The following is a 25,009-nucleotide window of genomic DNA, read 5'->3' on the forward strand; positions in this document are numbered from 1 at the left end:
AAGAGTCACGTCCAAAGAACGGAGGAAAAGAAACCACCCCTTTTGTGGCAGACAAATGGCCCAACTGGACGCCGTCCAAATCAAGCAGCCAGTCAAGAAGAAAGTAGGTGAATCGCCTGGTAGTGCCAAAATGGTACCACTGCCCTCATTTTCTAAAGCCTGGGGTAGGCGAAATGGCATGAGGCAAAATCGAAAGCGTTGCTCCAAGAGAGGCAAGCATACCAAGTGCCGATTCAGAGTCTATAGGAAAATGTAAATTGTCTCCAAGTTTTTCTGCAGAAATGTGTAACCCTGAGAAACCAATTCAGCAGAATGGAATCCAGCCCCAGTCTGCCCAATGCCCCCATCTTGGGCACCATGCAGTGAGTGGAACGTCGTCTTAGTTCCTGAAGAAATACAAGAACTGCCCTGAGGACCAGTAACATATAAAAGTGAAACATAAAACATAGAAACTTCAAGAACGAACCAGAAACCTGATGAGGATGCAAAGTTGCAAACATCCTGAAAAAAAAAAAAAAGTTCACAGTCCCCTGACCTGACAATATAGCGTCTTCCCCCTCAAGAGAAAGCCTGAAGAGTCAGTGGAAGAAGTCAAGATCCCCTCAGAACGAAGTGCCGAAGTTCAGGGAACAGCAGGAGGAGCACTATAGGATCTATAAGAAGAAAGAAACTCTCCTAAGAAAAATCAAGGCTTGCCAGGGAAAGAGGAGCATACTGGAACCATGAAAACAGTACTAACTCCATGCAATGTGAGCGAAACACGTACTGTTTCATTAACTGAGGCAGACAAGGAGTCGGGCTTATAGAAGTAAGTGACTTACCCAGGGCCAGATGTAGAACGCTGTTTGCCAATTCTGTCTAGCACCTGCCATGAAAAAATGGCGGTGGTAAAATCTCGTGCAACAGGCTGTGCACCATAGAGGCTCCGCTGCCTCAGAAATAAAGACAGCCCTGCCCATATGAAAAAGAGAAACACCACTGTGCTCCCAAACTGTGCCCCAATAGATTATCACAACACCAGAACCGGAAATTATTTCTATAACGCTACCACACACACAAACCACTGCACAGAGAGCCGAAAAGAAAACATTCAAGTATGTATATGCTTTCTTTAGAGAGATCCTGAGAGAAAGAAAGAGAAACCTGCACCACGAACCAGGTAATCTCTAGCTGTTAACAGCAACCTGCAGCAATGCACCTTCTGGCCACCCTGTGCAGAGAAAAGCTGAACTGGGCAGTGGAGCATAAACTGAAGTCTCCCTCCAATATGCTCTCAGGCCTAGTAAGCATGACCCCCAAGTTACGAGAAGCATATCAAACAAACACTCAGCAAGCTCCCAAGTGCTGCATCAAAGCAAAATGGGGCTGTACAACCTCCAATGCGTGGAACTCAAACAAAAGGGAGGCCTTGTGAAATAATAGCCTACACGCTGCAATGCTGCTGGGTACTCTGCTGGTATTGAGAAATTTGTACTACAATGAGCCTCCTGCCGCTCCGAAACCGAGAAGCACTGAGTGAAAACACCCCCTGAAATGTCCTCAGGCCGTTCAAGATGGGCCCCATGCCAGCAGAACGCATATGAAATGAGAAGCAGCACTCGGGAGAAAACAAACCCGACAGCCACAGCTTCGACACTATTGTAATGCGGCCAACACGAACAAACAGACCACCGCCAAAGTGGAGGAAAAAACAGCCTGGAGGAGAACTGTTCAAACGCTGTGGCACCGCCGACAGCGTAGGAAAATAACTGTATGGCTCCCGCGCACAGGAAATAACCGTTCCTTCCACGCTCCGGTAAATACAAACCCAGAGCTCCCTCAGCAAACATGCACTGCCTTGCCAACCTAGGCCACCGCAAAATGAAGTAAAAAACAGCTCGGGGGAAAAAGTGCTTGAACGCTGCAGTACTACTGACAGCGTAAGAAAGAAGCGCGGGAAATAACCGCTCCTTCATGCTCCGGTAAACACATACACGGAGCTCCCCACAGCCAACAGACACTCCTGTGCCGAAAGGAGTTAGGCGCTGAATACCACCCAAAACTCGGTCTCACAACGTGTGCGGCTAGAAATAAAATTGCTCACAGCAAAGTCTCTCACCCGTGACACCGGAACCCATAGAGGAAAGGCTCCCTCACAAACATGCACCCGTGACTAACGAACCTGCAGCGAACAAGAAGCCTAACCATAACATACTCACAATAAACTCTGAGTCAGGGCTTGCAGAGGACAGCAAGTGCCGGTTACTGCTGGTTGCTCAGCACTAGCAGGGCAGACATTGTATATATTCCCTGTGGTCTTTTTTTTTTTTTTTTTTTTAAATTAAGGGAAAGAAGAAAAATATACATACATATAGAGACCCAGTCAGAACCTCTATCACTGGAGGGAGGGTGAGGCAGGGACCTGGGAGAGGCCCAGGTATAACCCCTAAAGCTGGCACCGTTCAGCTGGACACCCCTGTCTCACTGAAGAGAAAACCTCAACAGGAGAAATAGAATGGCAGGCTCACTGAAGAGAAACCTCCACAGGAGAAATAAGGTTCCAGACACAGCCAGAATCCAGGAGCTAATTGAATAACGACCATCACTTGCTGGGAAATAGAGCATACTGGAGATACAGGAGGAGTGCCAGCCAATAGGACCACCTGTTAATTAGTTTCTCTAGCTCCGTCCGCTGGTAGATGTGGGCTATCCCATTGGTCTCTGGATTCATCTGCTGCTGTTGCTAAGGAAAAGGAAAATGTCACATTTTGGCAAAACGCTCAAAGTTCTTTAAACTCTGAAAGGAGGTTCCAATCCTTTTGAGTGAGGCCCTTACAACAAATTGCAGGAAACATTCGATTGAAATTGTTGCTGTTAAAGGAAATACCAGTTACTGGATGAAGCAGAATTCATATAAGTATACTAATTGTTGAATAACTAAGTATATTGCTTTGTTCAAGTTAATTAATTTGATGGGGGTGTCTGTGTATCTCTCTCCTGTGTTTAGCTTAGGATTTGTATTGGAGTACAATCGTTGTACAAAAATACAGATCACCCTAGACCAGAGGTTGGCAACTTGGGTCCTTGACAGCTACAACATAGTTGGATTGTCAGGATTTCTTCAATGAATATGAATGAAATCTATTTACGTACAAAATGAGGCAGTGCATGCAAATAGATCTCATACAAATTCCCTGGGGAAATCCTGAAAATCCAACTGGATTGTGACCCTCAAGGACTGAGGCTGCCCCACCCCTGCTTTAGAACCCTAACAGTGGGCTACCTGTGGCCCTTAGGCCAAATAAAGTCCACCACTGATTTTTATGCAACCTATAACACCAGGGGAAGCATACACAGAAAAAAAAATTTTGTTAACTAAATTTACTTTTTTTAAATACTGTATGTTATAAATATTTTCAGACTAGCCATTAGCAGTTTCCATCAGGTTTAGTTACTTTTTACTTGTTTATGACAGAGCTCTGTGCATTTCAGGTTCTGACATTACATAATATTGCAGTATGCAGGTGGACTGTACCGATGTTCATGCAGCCCTCTGTATCTAAAGGATGCCCACTCCTGTCCTAGAATGTACTCAAAACTTTTTCCACATAGTGCACAATCAGAGCCACTTTGTGGAAAACTCGAGTATAACTGTTTAATACATTTTTCCAAAAGGAAGTAGCGTACCAAGTCTCATACTGTTGGCTATGCAAGTCATATGAAGGAGGATAAATAGGCTCTTGTCCAGGGCTGAATTTTGGATTCCTGCTTCCAAATCTAAAGCAAAATTTTCTTCAAGAAGAAATTTCATAAAGCTATTATTAGCCTTCATTCCATACATTTGTATGTAAAGTAAAAGTTTCTAGGAACTGAAAGGGGATACCAAAAATAATCAAAAAGGAAAAGAACTCTCCCCACCCCCCAAACAAACCATCCCAACCCAGGAGAGAATGTATTCTTCTCAAATCAGTCTCATGACAAAATAAAACACCTTTTGGAATTAGACTGATTGATTTACTATGTTTTTAAACAAACAAACCTCTGAAAGAAAAGCACTATTATTCATGCTACGCCAGTAACTCTATATAATATAGATTTTAGCCTCTCATATCTGATCAAATGCGTTTATTTGAACTACCACTAAGGGAACAAAATAATCTGCTTTTAGAAATATTCCATCTTTACTGCAACTTTTGATCTAAAAATAAAAACATCATAAAACTAAAACCCACTGATCTTGAATTGACTTATAGGTAAATAATTTTTGAAATGCTAAATCATAATACACTTGAAGGCAATATCTTAAATCAAACTTATCAAAAGAAAAGCCACCAATTTTCTTTGAGTGTTCTTTCAGAGAAAAACACTACTTACCGATGTAAAATCTGGCTTCAGTTCAATTACTTTACTTAAATCAGGAACTGCAGCTTTAGATTTGCCCATGGCTAGATAAACTGTTGCCCGTCTATAAAAGGCAATATAGTTTTCAGGGTCTCCATCTAGAACAAACAGTCATGCATTAAAAACCCAAAGTATACACATCGGTGAAACAAAAATGCTTTTACATTCAATTGTATCCATATTAAAAAATGTAAATTTTAAAAATACCAAAACCACACAAACACTTAACACAAAATTCTTACCTGACTCAAATCAGATTTGTCGTATTTTACTGCCTCTAGCTATATTAGACAGTCTGTTTTGTTTCATGCCTGGTAACAAATCATTAGTATTCCTTGATGTCTGCATGCAGTTCTAGTTATTTTGGATTTACTTACACATGCACTGCTCATTTCTGTAATGTTCTCCCACACTTGCAATCCTTAGGAAGGCCCATGACCTAGTGCACTATGGCATCGATTTTCATCCGCATCAACTACATTAATACTTCACATACAACATATTCATGTTCACATCATTTACCCCTTCCTTTCTCATTATTTACCACTCATTCATATACACACATCACCTACATTAACACTTTACATTCAAATATAACACTCATGCTCTCATCATTTACCACCCTTTTCACATTGCATAATGATCTCTTCCCATTTGTTTTCAAACTTTCATTTTTCTTTTCCGGTTCCATTTTTAGGTCCATTTGCATTTTTTCAGGGTTCTGGCCTGTCCATTCCCCCCCACGTCAGACATCATCACGTTTTTTTCTTCCCGCTACGTTTTTTACTTTCACTTTTGTTTCCTGTGCACACCCAAGTAGCAGCTTTACAACATTTCACTGTGTTACATAGTAACATAGTAAATGATGGCACAAAGACCCGAGTAGTCCATCCAGTCTACCCAACCATACATGCTCCATAAATTAATTATTTAGTCTAAATGGTCCTTTTACTTAGATATTTCTGGGCCAGAAACCCAGAGCCCTGCCCAGTAGTGTGCTTAGGTTCCATCTACTGGAGTCTCCAAAGCTCATCTTAACCATCAAAACCCTCCCCAGCTCATCCTCCATGGAATGTTCATATTTGGGACACAGGCCATGCAAGCCTGCCCAGTACTGGCCTTAGTTCTTCAATGTATACCCATTATTTTTCTGATTAGAGATCCTCTGTGTTCATCCCACACTTGTTTGAACTCTGTCACCGTTTTCTTCTCCACCACCTCCCTCGGGAGTGCATTCCACGCATCAACTACCTTCTCCGTAACAAAGAATTTCCTAACATTACTCTTGAATCTACCACCCCTCAACCTCAAATTATGCCCTCTGGTTTTACTATTTTCCTTTCTCTGGAATAGATTTTGTTCTACATTAATACCTGTCGAAGCCATTATTGTAGCAATTTCAAAAAAGGTGATTTCAGTGTTCTCCCCAGAAATTTTTTCCAGCCGGGTGGCATGAAAAAGTAGCTGGGTAGGGCGGGGTGGGGAAAATTGGCAGAGTCGCAAGCTTCCCTCCATCGCTGACCTATCTTCCATAGGTCAGCGATGGAGGGAAGCTTACAACTTGCTGCTCTTTCCTTGCTTCGGGCCTTCCTCGTTGCCAGGTCCTGCCTTCGCAGAAACAGAAAGTAGGCAGGACCCAGCAGCAAGGAAGGCCCGAAGCAAGTTGTAAGCTTCCATTCGTCGTTGACCAGTCTCCTGCCTTAGCCTGTAGCGAACTCATGCTTCAGAGCTCTAAGGGGTGCGTCCAGGCTTCCCTTCTCTTCCCCCCACCCCCCAGGACATAACTTCCAGTTTCGGAGGGAAAAGAGGTGAAGCCGGCATGCACACCTTAAAGCCCCGAAGCACGAGTTTGCTACGGGCTAAGGCGCCAAATCTCCAGCCGATGAGAGATGGTGGTTTTTTTAAAAATGTTGAGCAGCGGCGGCAGCTGCAGGATTCACGATGGATGGCAGCCAGGCGGTCATCTAAATTAGCCAGGTGGACCGCCCGGCTGAAAGGCCCTAGGGAGAACACTGATTTCATTCTCCAAAAACCTTGCATGGAAATGATGTTGGCAGAAAGTAGCAAAGATTCACTAAATTTCCATGTGTCCATCACTGGTGATAGTGATGGGCACATGTGCAGAATAAATGCCCACTCCCTCCCACCACTGAAGTCAAGCACCCCCCTGCACATGACAGTGGGAGAGCTTCTCAATCACTCCTGCCACCAAGCAACACCCCCCCCCCATACCTCCAATAACTAGTGCTACCCAATTCATCGATTCATTTTGTTGAATCGATTAGTTTAAAAAATAAAATAAAAATTGAGCACGCTGATCCGTTCAGGTCTCTTAAATCAGGAGCGGCAGCGCTGCCTCTTGCTCGTCATCCACTGCACTGCTGCTCCTGCTTTAGGGGGATGAGGGGGGAGGTGGGAGGGTCAGTCGTGAAGTGCTGTATTTGTGCTCTTTCTAGTGTCCTCCAGCTTTCCACCTGGCCTCCTGGTCTCACCTTCAGCTAATTAGGGCAGCCTGCAGAGGATCACAAGTGCTGTAGTGATCCTAGCAGGCTGCCGTCATCCTCCACAGCACATTCCCTCTGCCATGATCCCGCCCCTGATGTCAGAGGAGGGGGTGGCACCTGAATAGGTTAGGCTGCAAGAACCTACTTAGAGAATGACCAGATACTTGCACAAGTATATTGAAATTTCTCTTTTATTTAAATCATTTAAATGATATTAAGCAATTTAAATTATATTAAGCAAATTACAAACTGTATGCAGCTAATATATTTTGAATATAGTTGTGCCAGGGAGATGTCTCTAAATCTCAGAGCTGACTATCTCAATTCTATATTGCTGTGCTGTCTTTTTTATAATTTTCTCTAACCTATCTATGTGTCTTGATTACACAATGCTTAATCTTTAGTTTTTACATTGTTTCTTCTCATAACTTGCTGTACTCTGCAAGTGTTATCAATCTTGTCATCTCTGTGCTTTTCATTCCCTCATGTGCTGTTGACTTTGTCTTTCTGTTTTTGATAGTAACTAAGTATGTTCCTTAAAATTTTGTTGTGCTCCTGTCACTGCTTTCAGGACTTCATGCTTCTCTCATCACAAATCTCAGGAGCTCACTGTGGCCTCACCCAGCGCTATTGACTTGTTTTCTTACAGCATGATCACTTGCTAGTCTTTCTTTCTTACAACATGACCACTTGCTAGCCCTTCAGTCTCCACTTGATTAATGGCTCGACTCCTCGAGACAATCATATCCAGGCCGTCAGAGGAAACAGTAAGAGAGGGTTGGCTGAAGCAATACAGTTTTCTTGATAAGTGTGAGTTTAGCTGTCATCTTCTGAGCATAACTTTTCCCAATTGCCATCAAAAATGTGGCATAACTACAGAATATTAGAAGCAGAAATACAAGACCAATTAGAGCACTTATTAAACCCTTTTCCATGTACCGAGATTGGAAATATGCATCTGTGATGTATGTGCAACATTCTTCACCAATATTAGCACAGGTACTACTATATTGAGAGGCAAGCAGATAAATCAGAGCCATTTGGTTTTGTAAAGCCATTGTATAAAGAGGATATATCCAATATATCAGAAGCCGACATACTATACACAAGAAATAAAGACGGGAAACTGACAGGGTCGATAGTCAGCCTAGAAGAGGTATGCAAGCAAATTGATAGGCTTAAAAACGATAAATCCCAGGGACCGTATGCCATCCACGCGAGGGTAATCAAGGAACTGAAATGGGTTATAGCTTAACTGCTTCAACTAACAGCCAATCTGTCGATCAAATCAGGAAGGATTCCGGAAGACTGGAAGGTTGTGGATGTTACACCGATCTTCAAGAAAAGTTCGAGGGCCGATCGGGAAACTACAGATCAGTGAGTCTGACTTTGGTACCGGGAAAGATGGTAGAGGTGCTGATAAAGGACCACATCACTGATTACCTTGAAGGACACAATCTGATGAGGACCAGCCAACATGACTTCAGCAAAGGAAGATCTTGCTTGACAAACTTACTGCACTTCTTTGAGGGAGTAAACAGGCAGATAGACATGGATGACCCAGTCAACATCTTATATCTAGATTTTCAGAAGGCGTTCGACAAGGTCCCGCATGAACATCTACTTCAAAAAATTGTGAGCCATAGAATCGAGAGCGATAGTGAGGGGGTCAATGGACAATATTCGGACTGGAAAAGAGTCACGAGTGGAGTGCCGCAGGGTTCAGTGCTCGGGCCCGTGCTCTTCAACATATTTATAAACAACCTGGAAATTGGTAGGACAAGTGAGGTGATTAAATTTGCTGACGATGCAAAGTTATTCAGAGTAGTGAGGACACAGAAAGATTGCGAAGACCTACAATGAGACAAACGCACTCGAGGAATGGGTTGCGAAATGGCAAATAAGGTTCAACGTGGATAAGTGCAAGGTGATGCATGTCTGTAACAAAAATCATATGCACGAATACAGGATGTCCAGTGCTGTACTCTGAGAGAGCCCCCAGGAAAGAGACTTGGGAGTACTTGTAGACAAATCAATGAAGCCGTCCATGCAATACACAGCGGCAGCGAAAAGGGCGAACAGAATGCTAGAAATGATTAAGAAGGGGATCACAAACAGATCTGAGAAGGTTATCATGCCGCTGTACCGGGCTATGATGCGCCCCCACCAGGAATGCTGATCCAACACTGGTCGCTGTACATGAAAAAAAACAAACACAGTACTATTCGAAAGGGTCCAGAGAAGAGCGACAAAAATGGTTAAGGGACTGGAGGAGTTGCCGTACAATGAGAGGCTAGAGAAACTGGGCCTCTTCTCCCTTGAAAAAAAGAGGAGACAGAGGGGACCTGATAGAAAAATACAAAATATTGAAAGGAATTGACTTAGTAGAGAAAGAGAGATTGTTCCAAGGTGAAGAGAACGAGAGGGCACTCTCTAAAGTTAAACATAAGGAAGTTCTTCTTCACCCAGAGAATGGTAGAAATCTGGAACGCTCTTCCAGAGGCTGTTATAGGGGAAAGCACCCTCCAGGGATTCAAGAAAGGGTTAGATAAGTTCCTGCTGAACCAGAACATACGCAGGTAAGGCTATATTCAAATAAGACACTGGTCTTTGACCTAAGGCCGCCACGTGAGCAGACTGCTGGGCACAATGGACCACTGGTCTGACCCAGCCACAGAAATTCTTAATGTTCTTACAAGGTTTGTCATAATTCTAAAGAAAGGGGGATTAGCTAGTACAATAGGTTCATTACTCCTACTTTATATATAAGTATTGCAAGTCTCTTTACAATCTGTAGTAAACATGCTACTCCATATACAAGGTAGAGAGAATCATACCAATTCTATCTCCTTCTGATACTAAAGGTGATGATCTCTTAGGCCTAACTGGGGGTTGGGTATGGAGTAGCACCAGTGGTACCAGAAAGCACAGTTACTTACCGTAACAGGTATTATCCAGGGACAACAGGCAGATATTCTCACATGTGGTTGACCTCATCCACGGAGCCCGGATGCGGACAGCTTCGCAAGCAGACTTGCTGATAGAACTTTAGAAAGTTTGCGAGTGCCTTCCTGCCCAGTGAAGGGTGCACCTCTCCTCAGTTCAGATAGCTAGCAGAGAAGACAACCAGGGGAGGTGGGTGGGTTATGAGACTATCTGCCTGATGTCCCTGGATAACACCTGTTATGGTAATTGTGCTTTATCCCAGGACAAGCAGGCAGCATATTCTCACATGTGGGTGACCTCCAAGCTAACCAAAATGGGATAGTGGAAGTGTTGGCAACTTAAGAGAATAAATTTTGTAAAACTGCCTGGGCGAAATGGCTATCCCGTCTGGAAAAAGTATCCAGACAATAATGAGAGGTGAAAGTATGAACTGAGGACCAAGTGGCAGCTTTACAGATTTCCTCAATAGGAATAGATCTAAGGAAAGCTACTGATTTCGCCATGGCTCCCACTTTATGGGCTATGACTCAACTCTGTAGATGCGTCGAGAAAGAGATACAAGCAGCTAACCAGTTGGAGATGGTGCACTTGGAAATCTGATGTCCCAAGTTGTTTGGATCGAAGGAGACAAAAAGTTAAGGGGCAGATCTATGTGGTTGAGTGCGTTGCAAGAAGAAAGCCAAAGCATGCTTACAGTCCAGAGTATGAAGAGCTGATTCTGCAGGGTGAGAATGAGGCTTTGGAAAAAACACTGGAAGTACAATGGATTGATTGAGATGAAATTCTGAAACCAGGTAAGAATTTAGGATGAGTATGGAGGACCACCTTGTCATGATGGAATACTGTGAAAGGTGGGTCTACAACTAAAGCTTGTAGCTCGCCGACTCTGCGAGCAGATGTGGGAGCAATGAGAAAAACCAATTTCCAAATGAGATATTTAAGATGAGCCGAATCCATTGGTTCAAAAGGAGGTTTCATCAGTTGAGCAAGAACAACATTGAGATCCCAAATCACTGGAGGAGGTTTGGCATTGAAGAGTCCTTTTATAAATCTGGGTATAAAGATGCCAGAGACAGCATTCGAAATTTCTCTCTGACAAGAAATTTGTTGAGGGCTCCGAGGTCCAAAATAGGTTGCAGATCACCCGTCTTCTTCAGAACTAGGAAATAACGGAAGTAAAACCCCCTGCTCTGCGGTTCCAGAGGAACCTCCTAGATGGCATGGAGACGAAGCAAAGCTTGAGCTTCTTGAAGAAGGGCGGTCTGGGATGGATTGGAAGGATACTCTTTTAGAGGCAGATCTGGAGGAACCTGGATGAAATGAAGAGAGTATTCTTCCATGATGACGGAGAGCACCCAGTGATGATAAAAATGATGGAGATGACCTCCAATGGGAAGGGGAGAGGACAGAGGCAGAACGATGGAGGTTGTGCTCTGTATTAGATGGTCAAAAAGGCTGAGAGGCCTTAGGTGCAGCAGGAGTCTGAGGTTTCTGCTGCTGTTGTGGTTGCTTCTTAGGAGGCACTCTTGTATAAGGAGCTGCTCTCTGTGGGAAACACCTCTGGTAAGATGGAAGAGGTCTGAAGCCTTTAGAAGTAGAAGGCTTAGGCTTAGGATGAATGATGGAAGCAAATGATTTCTCATGTTCAATCGTTTAATAGCTGCTTCAATGGAATCATCAAACAATTCATTACCCTGACAAGGAATGTTGGCCAGACGATCTTGAAGATTAGGATCCAGATCTATAGTACAGAGGCGGGCAAGCCACTGAAAAGGCAGCGACCCTCGAGGAAAGCTCAAATGCATCATAGGAATATTGAAGGAGATGCATGCGGAGTTGAGTCAGAGTGGTGATCGTCTGCTGAAATCCTGAAAGACAGTGTTGAGGAATATATTTGAAATATTCAGGCAGTGTATCAACCAAATGCTTGAAATAAGAAATAAAAACAAAATTGTAATTCAAAACTCTAGTTGCCATGAGATAATTTTGATACAAACGGCGACCAAATTTGTCCATGGTCCTGCCCTCTCTTCCAGGAGGGATAGTGGCATAAACTTCAGCAGGATTGGTCTTTTTCAGAGAAGACTCCATAAGAATGAACTGGTGGGATAACTGAGATTTCTCGAAGCCCTTGCAGTGGACCATCCTGTAACGAGACTCCAGTTTTCCTGGGACAGCAGGAATGGATTAAGGTGTCTCAAGATTTCTCCTGAAGGTTTGAGAAAGAAGCCTATTAATGGGTAATTTGAGAGACTTCACAGGAGGACAAGACATACCCATTTCTTCTAAATATTCCTGAGAGTATTTGGAATCAGAGTCCAAAGTAATATTGGCGTTCCTTACTCATTTGATGTAGGAAAGAAGAAAAAGATATCTGCTCCATGGAAAGTTAACCTCGGAGTGCCTCGCAAGGTGGAGAATGAAGGTGAAGCTTCTCTGGAACATTTCAATCTGGTAGGCAACAATCTTAGTTAGGTAAATGTATTCAGTAAGCTATGTTATCCTATTGGAGTTTTCAGAAATTAAGACCACTTTGTTTGATAAGTTTATTACTTAGCGAGTTTTATTATTGAAATTCTATTTTACAAATATTTGTATTTTTTTACTGTATTATTGTATTTCGTTAATTGTGCAGCTCTTTTTAGTGTAAATCGCCTAGAACTTTTGGTTATGGCGATATAAAAGAATAAAGTTGTTATTATTATTATACCTGAGGCCTGAATTCGCAGGTATAGATGACTCACAGAGAATGGATAGAATCCCTCACAGGAGAAGAAGCAGAGGTATTTGGAGATGGTGTCCTCAACTTTGGAGTTGGAGGCCTCGAAGAGTCTCAAGGCCTGGAGATACGAGGCTCGTCTCAAGAAGAGGATCTATGCCTCGATGAATGCCTCGACTGATGTAGAGAACTGTATCTCGAACCAGGCAGGTCTTGCTGAGAAGAAAGTCAAGGAGTCTTTGCCCTATGCCTCAGGAAGGGCGATGCCTTATACGAGAAGGGAGGGCTGGAGGTGGAGGTATCTCGAGGCACTGACAAGGACTCAGCTCCTTGAGAAGCGTGCTTTTGCTCCAGACGAGACACTCGCAAAGGCTTGACTCCTTGCATAGAGTATGTAGATTCTTCTCGAAGCACTCCCAAGGACTCAACTCCTTGTATAAAGTGAGGAGGATCAACTTGAGGCACAGCCAAGGACTTGACTCCTTGTGATACTGCTAAGTGCTCAGACTGGACTGCAGGAAGCAGAGTCGAGGCAGGAGTATGTTTGACAAGCATATTACCAAACTGAAGATCCAAGATGGTCTGTATCATAGCCTCCAAATGTGACACCGAGACTTGAGGATCTGGTACATTTGTTGTGGCTATAGTCTCCGAGGAAGGAGGAGAAGAATGACTCTTCGACTCGGAGACATGCTTCTTGGGTAGCTTGATAACTACTAATGGTACCTGACCTGAGGGAGGCAGCGAGGTAAGCATCTCGTCAGGAGAAGACTTAGCAGATTTACTCGAGGACGAGGACCCAAACGAGGATGGCTTGATTAAAGTTGAAGCCGAGATTGAGGCAGAAGGTGAAACCCCTGTAAGCTGACCAGATTAGAGGTCGAGACCAGGGCAAGTGGATCCATACCTCCAAAGAGTTTTTCCACCTGAACTCGACGATGTTTGCGGGCATGAGGTTGAAGGGTAGCGCAGCGGGCATACAACTCCGGATGATGGTCAGGTCCCAAATACTGAATACACCACTGATGTGGGTCAGTGAGAGAAATCGCACGCTGACAATGGCTACACTTCTTGAAGCCTGTAACCGGCTGGGACATAAATGGGAAAATAGCCACAGCTAAGTCAAAGCCCGGAGGCTGAGGCCACGAGGCAGGCCCCACCATGACCAAAAGAAAAAAAACCAAAGTAAATTAAAAAAATAATAATAATAATAAAAACGCACAAGAAAAACACAGCGACCCTGAAAAGAAATAAAACACGAGCCGCAGTGAGAGAAGGCACAAAGTAGTGAGTCTAGCACAGAGTGTAGAAATAGGACTTCTTGGCTCTGCGGAAAACTGAGAAATGAGGAGAGGCGCGCCTTGCACTGGGCGGGATGGCACTCATGCATGTGCAGTGCGGCAGTCACAAACTTTCTAAAGTTATACAAGCAAGTCTGCTTGCGAAGCTGCCCACATCTAGGCTCCGTGGATGACGTCACCCACATGCAAGAATATCTGCCTGCTTGTCCTGGGATAAAGGCCATATAGCATGATCTGGACCAATTTTCATGTAGCCATCGGTACACACAGGTCCCACAAATCAACCATCAATCAGCGTAAGAGGGCAACAAGAAGTTGCTCTGCCCAGATTGCCAGGCCCACCATTGTGCAAGGGTAAAGTATGAAGATACAGTTACATTAGGCCATGGATAATAATATTGAATGAATTGGTACTAACATTATAAACACAAGTACCAGAACCAGCAAACCATAAAATCCAGGGTAAGGTTGAATAAAACAGATCTTGAAGGAGTGGTAGGATCATATTCAAAATGATGATTGATTCACATAATATAATATAGCAGATTTAAGCAATGTGGAACAATTGCTTGTGTGGTTAAATTGAGGCGACACAAGCCTTGTAGATTTCATTAGATATATAGAGTAATAACACATATTGGAAATATTCCAAGCAACAGGCATAAAAGGGAGCCTATCAGCTTGGTGAGGAATTTGGGTGTAAACTCAACAAGAAGTAGCATTAGCTACTCTAGCAGCTTCAAATTTCATATGTTCATATACATTTAAGTGACCATGTTAAGGATTATTATAATCCCATGTAGGTAAAACTAATGTAAAAACACTAAGATAGTGAACATGCATTTTCACATATTGGTATCTAAATTCTTAAGTACGTGTTATAAAATCTTTACTAAAGACAAATTTAATGTTTCAGTCTAAAAGGTTTTGCAGATAACCATAAGCTAAATATTGAGTAAGAAAACCAGAATAACATCAAACAAAAGTCAGAAGAAAAAAAGAATAGTAGACAAAAGATAGATAACTATTATCTATCTTTCTATTATTATTAACTATTATTAATTATCTTATTATTATTATTAACTATTATTAACTATTGGGAGAGTGTGGCGCAGTGGTTAAAGCTACAGCCTCAGTACCCTGAGGTTGTGGGTTCAAACCCACACTGCTCCTTGTGACCCTGGGCAAGTCACCTAATCCCCCCATTGCCCCAGATACGTTAGATAGATTGTGAGTCCGCTGGGACAGAGAGGGAAAACTGCTTTAGTACCTGAATAAATGCATGTAAACCATTCTGAGCTCCCCTGGGAGAACAGTATAGAAAATTGAATAAATAAATAAAATATTATTATACAATCTGTCCAGTGGTGACAAGAACTTGCTATTAAATTGCTCAGTAATAGTGTGTGTTAAGGGCTAAGGGAGGGTTTGCATCTCTACACATGCTCATACATTTTCCAAAAGTATGTGCTTACAATTTCCTTGAAAAACTAAGCACACGTTCTACAGGTGTGTCATTCTGGATGTACGGGTTATGTCCCGGTGCCCGCAGGCCATGCAGAAGGAATCCACTCCCGAAAGAGCTGGTGGAGGAAACCATCATTATAGGATTTAAGGGAAAATTGGACGCACATCTTCTTGCAGGAGACATTGAGGGATACGAGTGACTAGTGTATTCGCCAGGGTATGCCTGGCTGAGCCTCCGCGTGTGCGGATCACCGGACTGGATGGACCCCAGGTCTGATGTTCTTATGTAATGAAAACCTGAAATTCCTCTCATGTTTGGGGCTTCTCAGATAGGTACACTGGCATACTCGGTCTTTTTCCAGTACAGGAACAGGCTTCATATCTTTCACATAAACTAACAGTGAATAGCTTTTCAATCTTACAGCAAATGAACAGACAGTCTCTATCTGAAAGGGTCCATAAGAATATTGCCGAGACCAGTAAATTTGTAGACAACCATTAAGCCTGTGCCTGGAGTTGCCGGTTCTCGTTGACTTTGGACTTCAGTCAAAGTTGTTTATAGGGTTTTCTAGTATCCCCACTTCTCCAGTTTCTGGACAGGGCAATGTATATGACCAGTCAAATGTAGGACAGGTATTCCAGCTTTGTCCTGTTTGTAATGAGACCCATTAATTTTCGTCAAATTTGAAGGGTTCACTGATGCCCTTGAAAGCTGCATTTAAACCTCTCTGCACTCAGACTTCTACTACTGCAGTCTTCAGGGCTGCAATATAATCAGAAAACAAAAACTAAATGGTAACTGTCCTGGTAATCAAAAAGTATGCAGGCATTTTCCTTCCTGTAGCAAACTGATAATAATAATAATAATTTTATTTCTTATATACCGCTATACCAGAAGTTCGAAGCGGTTTACAACAGAGATACATACAATCAGTGATTGAGATACAAAGTAAACATTCAATCTGAAATACAATAACAGAATCTAAAAGTTATAACAGTGGCATATTTAAGATGTGGACAGCTGTTTGGAATTGTTAGAGAGATAGGTGGAACATGCTTTGGGATTTAGAACTTGTCAAACAGATGTGTCTTTAGTAATTTTCTAAAGTCAACGTAAGAAGTGGCCTCAAGTATGGGTTTTCCAAGCCATATGTTCAATTTAGCTGCCTGGAATGATAATTCTATCAAAAAACTTTCTTGTATTGACATGATTTCAGGGAGGAATAATTAAATAGATTTATTCTGCGGGTGCTCTTATTAGAACAGTTTATAGTGAACTGAGAGGCAAGGTAAGATGGTAGCATCCCCAAAACAGCTTTGTAGCTAAAGCAGGCAACCAGTGAAGTTTCTGAAAGTAAGAGGTAATGTGTTCCCATTTTTTTAAACCGAAGATTAGATGGACCGCAGTGTTCCGAATTAATCTCAGCTTGTTAAGTGTCTTTTTGTAGGCTCCTAGGTATATAATATTACAGTAATCCAGAGTACTCAAGATGGATGATTGTACTAGTAAACGCAAAGATGATTCGTCAAAGTATTTTTTAATGGTGCGAAGCTTCCATAGGACCGATATGCATTTTTTTAACAAAAGATCTGTATGTTTTTCCAGGGTTAGATGCTTATCAAGGGTTACACCTAGTATTTTTAAGGTTTGATCAATTTTGTATTCTCAACCGTTCTCGTGGATCTTATTTTCTTTTATCTTTTCATTGGGAGTTGCTAAGAAGAATTTAGTTTTTTCTGTGTTGAGTTTCAATTTGAAGGCTATCATCCAGAGCTCAATTTGATTTAGGTTGTTGGTTAAGAAATTAATAAAATCTGACGACAGACAGGTTAGAGGGATCACTACAGTAATGTCATCTGCGTAAATGTAAAAATTAAGCCTTAGACTTTGTAGCAGATTTCCCAGTGAGATGAGATAGATATTGAACAGGGTCGGAGATAGAGGGGAACCCTGAGGTAACCCGCAGTTGTTATTCCAGCTATAGGAGAGTTTGTCATCCTTGAATACCTGATAGGATCTATTCCATAGATATCACATTTTCTGTGATACCTATGGATTCTAAGCAATTCATTAGAATGATATGATTACTAGGTCAAAGGCGCAACTTAGGTCCAGTTGCAAGATCATAGCACTGGTGCCTTGACTAAGAAGGGAATGTAGGTGGTTTAGTAGCGAGGCCATAATCGTTTCAGTGCTGTAACCAGCTCTAAAACATGATTGGTTGTTATGCAGTATGTTGAATCTGTCTAAATAGGTATTTAGTTCAGCATTTTCCATCCCTTCCATTAACTTAGTAGCAAGTGGAATGCTTGCGATAGGTCTAAAATTTGATATATTATTGGATGATTCTTTGTTGTTCTTTTTAATAGGTGTTATTACAATTTGACCCAAATTTTCTGGGAACTTTCCTATAGATAGTTGTAGGTAGACCCAGACTAGTACTTTGGTTTTAAAGTTGATTGGGGCCGCTTTCATCACATTTGGAGGGCAAGAGTCCAATCTGCAGTTTGATTTGCCATACTTATAAAACTTGTTGAATGATTGTCAGTCAGTCTCATGAAAGTTGGACCAACTCCCACTCCCTCCTACCGGCACCCCCGAACCCCCACTCCTACCCACTAAAGCCCACCCCAAAGCCCACCCAGACTCCACTGGACCCTTAACAGGAAGGTTGACTGGAAGGATGGCCAGAGAATGGTGGGCCTTCTCCTTCCCATTCTGAAGAGATGGACATGCCGACCAGAGGGAATAGGCATCCATCCAGCCGGCCTTCCTGTTAAAGTTACGGAGGGGTCTAGGTGGGCTTTGGGGAGTGAGAGTTCACTATTTACCGTTCACTATTTACCCTTCTCCATTGAGAATATTGACCAATTAATCTTACTCTCTTAATCCATAATAGAACAGTACCTCCTATCCTATGACATTCTAATTTCCTCAGAAGTCTTTCATGAGGTACTTTGTTAAATGTCTTTTAAAATACACAATATCAACTGGCTCACCTTTATTCACATGTTCATTCACCCCCTTCAAAGAAATCCAGTAGATTGGTGAGGCAAGATTTCCCTTGACTAAATCCAAGGGATCATAGAAAATTGTGGAAGGTAACAATTCCTTACTATATACAATGCTGCTGGTAACATAGTCAGCTAGTCCTTAGAGATAATGGCATACCTTTCCTTAAGGCACTTTTAATTACAGGAAATTAATTTTTATCGAATTGAAAAAAACACAGCAAAAAGGTACAGGTGTGCAAAAATGAACAAGTCCCCCAACTCCCACCCACCCCCCAAACTCAACCCCTTCCCCAGCCCACCCTCCAGCCAAAACCGTCCAGTCATCATAAGGAAGAAATAAGAATATGCAAGACCATTAATAATCATCAGCCCAACCCTGTGCCACTGGGGAGGCCCAGATACCCTAGGCCAAAATACCATGCAAACAGAGCCCTGAGAAGAAAGCAAGGCCTCCCCCACCAACACCCCCACCCCCAACAAAAAAAGAAGAGAGGGAAGAGAAAAAAAAAAAACCAACCAAAAAACGGAGGAAATCCAAACCGAAGCCCCCCCACCCTCACCGAAGGCACTTTTAATTAAATCATTTGCGGGTTTGTTTTTATAACTAGTAGATTGAGGACGATACACTGTAATGAATTTGTGTTCAATCAATAAAGATTTACTTACTAATTTTAATAGCTGATTGTCTAACAATTTGCAGTGTTTTATACCATATCTGGGTATCAATTCAGTGCATACAAGCGAGCCACTTCTACTGCTGCTGCTTTCTGCATTAGTAAGCTTCTACACAATGTGAAATCAATGGGCCATTTATGAAATGGTCTCTCTGGAATAGCTATGGATCCAGATATAACGTGTATCCCTCGGGGATTTACTTTATTTATTTATTTATTTATTTAATTTTCTATACCGCTCTCCCAGGAGAGCTCAGAACGGTTTACATGAGTTTATTCAGGTACTCAAGCATTTTTCCCGTCTGTCCCAGCGGGCTCACAATACATACTTCAGATTTAACTACAATTTAGGTCACAATCTTATTAACATCATGATGCCATACCTGGAGGGATAAGACATGTATCACAGTGGCAGCATTTTCATGCAAGGTAGAATGTAGGTTCTGGACCCGCAACATTAAGGGAATTTGGGCAGCACATGACATCCCTTGGGGATTACTAGAGTCATTCTAATGCACTGTTTCCTTGTTTGTATTTCTAAGGGGTGTGACGCCTTCTAACAATAACTCTCTCAAATTTCCTTTATCTGCAACATTCTTCTTTTGATGCCATGTTAAAGCAAATATATCCTGGCTTTGTTTGTTCATTTGCTCACATGCCCACTTGGCAGCTTTATCCGTTCTGTCATGCATATACTGTTAGTCGTCAGGTTAGGGAACACTGCTGTTTTAAAAACCTCTGCTGCCTGGCTTCCTAAATCTGATAAAATATTGCTTTTACATCTCCAATTAAAAGTACTCTGCAGTATCGCACTAAGGCACAACATAAGTATGGAAATTTTCCATTTTTTGCCACATAGTCACATGGTAACATAGGAATGTGCGGTACAGACCTCTCTTATTTACACTACTAGGCACAGGATCTGTGATTTTAGCCTGAACCAATTGTATTAATTCATCAGCCTGAACCTTCAAGCAGTTCAGGACTTCCATAGTCCGTTCTCTAAATGATTTATTAGCATTCTTAACCTGTGTTTCTATAATTTGTATTATTTATTTTTAGTGGTGGGTTTTTGTTGGGTTTTTTTACATATTTTTATTGCCAGTGAAAAAGTCGCAACCATACAAAGTACAAACTCAACAGCAGAAATGCAAAAATGATCAAATACAAGCAATAATCAACAAGCAGGACAAGCCCATCCATTAAGTCCTTCCCCTTGGCCAAGCCAAGCCTTTTTGTTTTCCTGCTCTTTAGCGTTTTTAATTAAATGGATAACTGAGATCAGAAGACCCCTTTCTAAATGACAAGACAATGGACTCAGTTTCTGATCCTATTTCAGAAAACGGTGCACCTTCTAAGGGTCTCTTACTTTAAAAGCTCCTTTAACATAAATCCACTTCCCTTCTCCTTCTGACCAGGGAGCACTTAGTATGGGCATTAAAACCTGAGTGGGGACACAAGAGAGATGCTGGATGAAAGGATAGTTGAGAAAAGGCGAGATGGTTGATCTGTGGATGGTGGGGTCCATTGCTGCAGCTGCGAGGGGATGGAGATGAAAAAAAAAGTAAAGATGCCAGACCTCCAGGGGAGGAAATGAAAACAGAAGAGGATGACAGAGATGGAAGATGGATGGTTAGAACAGAGAAAGAAGAAAGAAGGAGAGCCTGATCAGAAGACAACCAGAGCCTGGGACCAACATGATTTGAAAAATGACCAGACAACAAAAGGTAGGAAAACACATTATTTTTTGTTTTGTGATTACAAAATGTCAGATTTGAAATGTGTATCCTTACAGAGCTGGTGTTAGACCACGAACTAGGATTTAGAGAGGAAAAGTATTTTTTGTTTGTTTTGTTTACACCACAGGACTAGTGTGGTTAAGAGAGAGCAAAGGGGGTGAAGAGGCTATAAAATAAACCCACCAGGATGTTTGGAAAAAAATAAAAAAACAAAAACCACCCAATTGGGCAGGAAAATCGAATCGAAAAATCCATTCAATAGGCTGAATCGAATCAAAACTTTTTTTCCTGAATTGGGCAGCACTAGTGCATAGTCTTCACCATAAAGCGTATGGGGGACAGACTTAGATCTCAATATGTATACTTTGGAGGAAAGACGGGAGAGGAGAGATTTAATAAAAAAGTTTAAATACCCAAGTGGCGTAAATGTGCACAAGTTGAGCCTCTTTCATTTGAAAGGAAACTCTGGAATGAGAGGGCATAGGATGATGTTAAGAGGTGATAGGCTCAGGAGTGGCTGAGACAGAGACTGTTGTCTGAATTCAAGAAAGCATGGATCTCAGAGAGGAAGAGATACTGGTTACTGCAGTTGGGCAGACTGGATGGATCATTTAGCCTTTATCTGCCATCATGTTTCTATGTTTCAGTATCAGAGACTGCCAGAAAACTCAGAAAAGACCATGGTAAAGCCGTTTTAATAGTCAGCCGCTAAAATACATACATGCTGGAACCAGTTTAGCAAGCACATTAAAGGCAGATTTTAGTTTTGAGACTCTGGCCCTAAAAACTAAAATCTGCCTTTAATGTGCTTGCTAAACCGGTTCCAGCATGCATGTATTTTAGCGGCTGATTATTAAAACGGCTTTACCATGGTCTTTTCTTACAATAAAAGTCCAACCTGTTAGCATAGGGAGAAAATGTTCAGTAAATACGAGTATAGGTTGTATTCATCCAAAACCCTCATGAACACACACACAACTTTTAAATATCAAGATTCTTTCAAATATTAAGAGGATCAGTCAATCACCATAAATGGAATGCCAGTTGAAAAATAAAACTGTATACTAAATTGACTTAATTAGTGGCATCACATGATCTTTAAAACCATTCCCTCAAATGAAAATCATTGTACAAAATTGTATCTCAAAATAGAACACTCATCACACTTTACTTATCTTAAGAGAAGAATAAATCTTAATCTCTCATCTGGATTTTTTTTATTGGGGGGGTTGGCTGTGTTACTGAAGACTTCAGCATTTATAGTACACTGTATTGAAAGGCAGTATAAAAATGTCCAAAATAAAGAAAAAAAAAAAATCATGAGAATGCACCAGTAAATCAGGAGATGACCTCTGATGCTGCTGGCCCATGTTGTCAATGACATGAGCCTTGCTTACCTCAGCAGGGACAGAGATCAAGTGCAGCTGTATTTAATTATTGAAGGGAGAAGGAGGTGGTACTTGGGACGTTTTGGGTAGGTAGGTGGTCACCAAGAGGCTTGTAAACTCATGGGAATCCCTCAGGAACTATTTTCATCTCTACGTTATCCCCTTGCATCGTTCTCATGCAACTGTCTAGAATAGATCATGGCACAGGCTTTTTGCACACGATACCATAATTTGTAACAGAGTGGACACCCCAGGGGGAGTGGAAAACATGAAAAAATATCTGCTAAAGTTAGAAGAATGGTCTAACACCTGGTAACTAAAATTCAATGCATAGAAGTGAAGAGTGATGCATTTGGGGGGTAGAAATCCGAGGGAACTGTATGTGCTGGGAGGTGATGGAGAGAGGGACCTTGGGGCGACTGTGTCTGAGGATCTAAAGGCATCTAAACAGTGTGATAAGGGGGTGGCTGTAGCCAGAAGGATGCTAGGATGTATAGAAAGAGGAGTAACCAGCAGAAGAAGGGAGGTGTTGATGCCCCTGTATAAGTAATTGGTGAGGCCGCACTTGGAGTAGTGTGTTCAGTTTTGGAGGCCGTATCTGGTGAAGGATATAAAACGACTTGAAGTGGTCCAGAGGAAGGTGCTGAAAATGGTAAGGAGTTTGAAGTAAAAAGTATGAGAAGAGACTGGAAAACCTAAATATGTATACTCTGGAGGAGAGGAGGGACAGGGGAGATATGATACAAACGTTTAAATACTTGAAAGGTTATCAATATAGAACCAAATCTTTTCCAGAGAAGAGAAAATGGTAAAACTAAAGGGCATAATCTGAGATTGCAGGGAGGAAGACTCAGGAGCAATGTTAGGAAATTCTTTTTCACGGAGAGGGTGGTAAATGCCTGGAATGCCCTCCCAAGGGAAATGATGGAGAGGAAAACGGTAATGAATTCAAAAAAGCGTAGACTAAACAAAAGGATCTCTAATTAGAAAATGAAGGATGTAAATTAAAGCAGAATGTAAATTAAGGAACTATGGTCGGTGCTGGACAGACTTGTGTGGTCTGTGTCTCATGTGTGGTGATTTGGTGTGTGATGGGCTGGGGAGGGAATCAATGGGAACTCCAACTTGGCACATGGGGATGTTGCTGGCCAGTCTTGTGGAAGATATCCTGTGGACAGGATGGTTGGAGAGAGCTTGGATGGCAACTTCAGCATTTGGAGCTTAGGACAATGCCAGGTAGACTTTGCAGTCTGTTTTCCAGGCGTATCAAAGAGACAAGTTAATTTAATCATGAATTTTGGATGGGTATGACTGATGGGCAGACTGGATGGACCGTTCAGGTCTTTATCTGCCGTCATTTGCTATGTTACTAAGGAGCCATGATCTCAGCTGATAATCTGAAGCAACAGGGATGTCCCTCAAAATGAGGTCCTTGTTGAGAATATTTGCCTTGAAATATGACTGTATATTACTGCTTGTATCTGATCTGCGAGAGGAAAAACTGCTGGCGTTGCAAGTTCCCTGTTTGGGTGGGGGTTGTTTTGTGTATTGACATGAACAAAAAGCCTGAATCTGGAGTTTGAAAAAGTTGTTAATGGTATTGCTTGCCGAGAATATTGCTGTGAAAAGAATAACTTTAAACCTCAAGATTGTGACTGCGGGTTCAGGAAACGGGGAAATCTGCTTCCAATCTCTCATTTGAAAGATAAAGCCATTTATTTTTGCGAATGTTTTGCATTTATTTTTTTAGAGATATATTTTCCTGGAGCTGAGAGAAGTTTTTTGTAAAATTATTAGTTTCAGAGTCAGGTTTTTTTTTTTTTTTTTGAGCAGGCAGTCTTTTTTGCCTGTTAGGTTTATGTCTGTGCTGTTCCTTTTTCTGGTTCTGCTCTATTTCTAGAGTCTGTGAGCCAAAGAAAGTTTTATGTAACTCCATGAAAGCATGGTTATGCGGAGCTAGCTGCCTAATTAGTCCAAGCTTATTGAGTCTTTGAGGCTCATTTATTATTGGTTATGGTGCTCGTATATCATCTTCTCCCAGTACAGGTTCAATACCTCAAATATATAAACACACTATTTGTGATACTTAAAACACTTAAGGAGCAGCCATGGCATGCCAGTTGAAAAATGCTGTGCTAGAGATAGTGAAGATACTGAATTTTTTTATTGAGTACCTACTGTTTATACCATCGAGTTCAATGGAAAAAGATCAGTTTCTCTACCTTCATCTACTAGTAGGAGGGGATAACACCCACTTGTACATAAGAATTGCCACTGCTAGGTCAGACCAGTGGTCCATTGTGCCCTGCAGTCCGCTCATACAGCAGCCCCTAACTAAGACTAGCCCTACCTGCGTACGTTCCGGTTTAGAAGGAACTTGTTTAACTTTGTCTTAAATCCCTGGAGAGTATTTCCCCTAAAACAGCCTCCGGAAGAGCGTTCTAGTTTTCCACCACTCTCTTGGTCAGGGGTGGGGAACTCCGGACCTCGAGAGCCATAGTCGGGTTTTCAGGATTTCCCCAATGAATATGCATTGAAAGCAGTGCATGCAAATAGATCTCATGCATATTCATTAGGGAAATCCTGAAAACCCACTGGACTACGGCTCTCGAGGACAGGAGTTGCCTACATCTGCTCTGGGTAAAGAACTTCCTTATGTTTCTACGGAATCTATCCCCTTTTAACTTTAGAGAGTGCCCTCTCGTTCTCTCTACAGTACAGCCAGATAAGAAATATACATTTACTTTTACACCTGCCCTAGTTCCATCCAATTGTTTCCTCTTTGCCATATGCACATTTTTCAGTTTAAGATGTGTATTTCCTAGCTTGGCAAAAAATTGTGATGTGTTTATGTACGTCTAAAAGGTAAATGGTTT

General features: G+C 41.9%; 1 protein-coding gene across 5 annotated transcripts in view; it reads right to left on the reverse strand.

The window, feature by feature from the left end:
* DNAJC3 (DnaJ heat shock protein family (Hsp40) member C3) overlaps positions 1-25,009 on the reverse strand; it is a 134,421-nt gene that overhangs the window by 89,754 nt on the left and 19,658 nt on the right. For 2 of the 5 annotated variants that reach the window (XM_033948151.1, XM_033948149.1), the window contains exon 3: positions 4,354-4,478. In XM_033948151.1, the coding sequence (XP_033804042.1) occupies positions 4,354-4,478 (125 nt within the window). The other 3 variants (XM_033948152.1, XM_033948150.1, XM_033948153.1) reach the window with 3 other exon arrangements.

Source organism: Geotrypetes seraphini, chromosome 6 (assembly GCF_902459505.1).
Source record: "Geotrypetes seraphini chromosome 6, aGeoSer1.1, whole genome shotgun sequence".
In the NCBI taxonomy this organism is placed as follows: domain Eukaryota; kingdom Metazoa; phylum Chordata; class Amphibia; order Gymnophiona; family Dermophiidae; genus Geotrypetes; species Geotrypetes seraphini.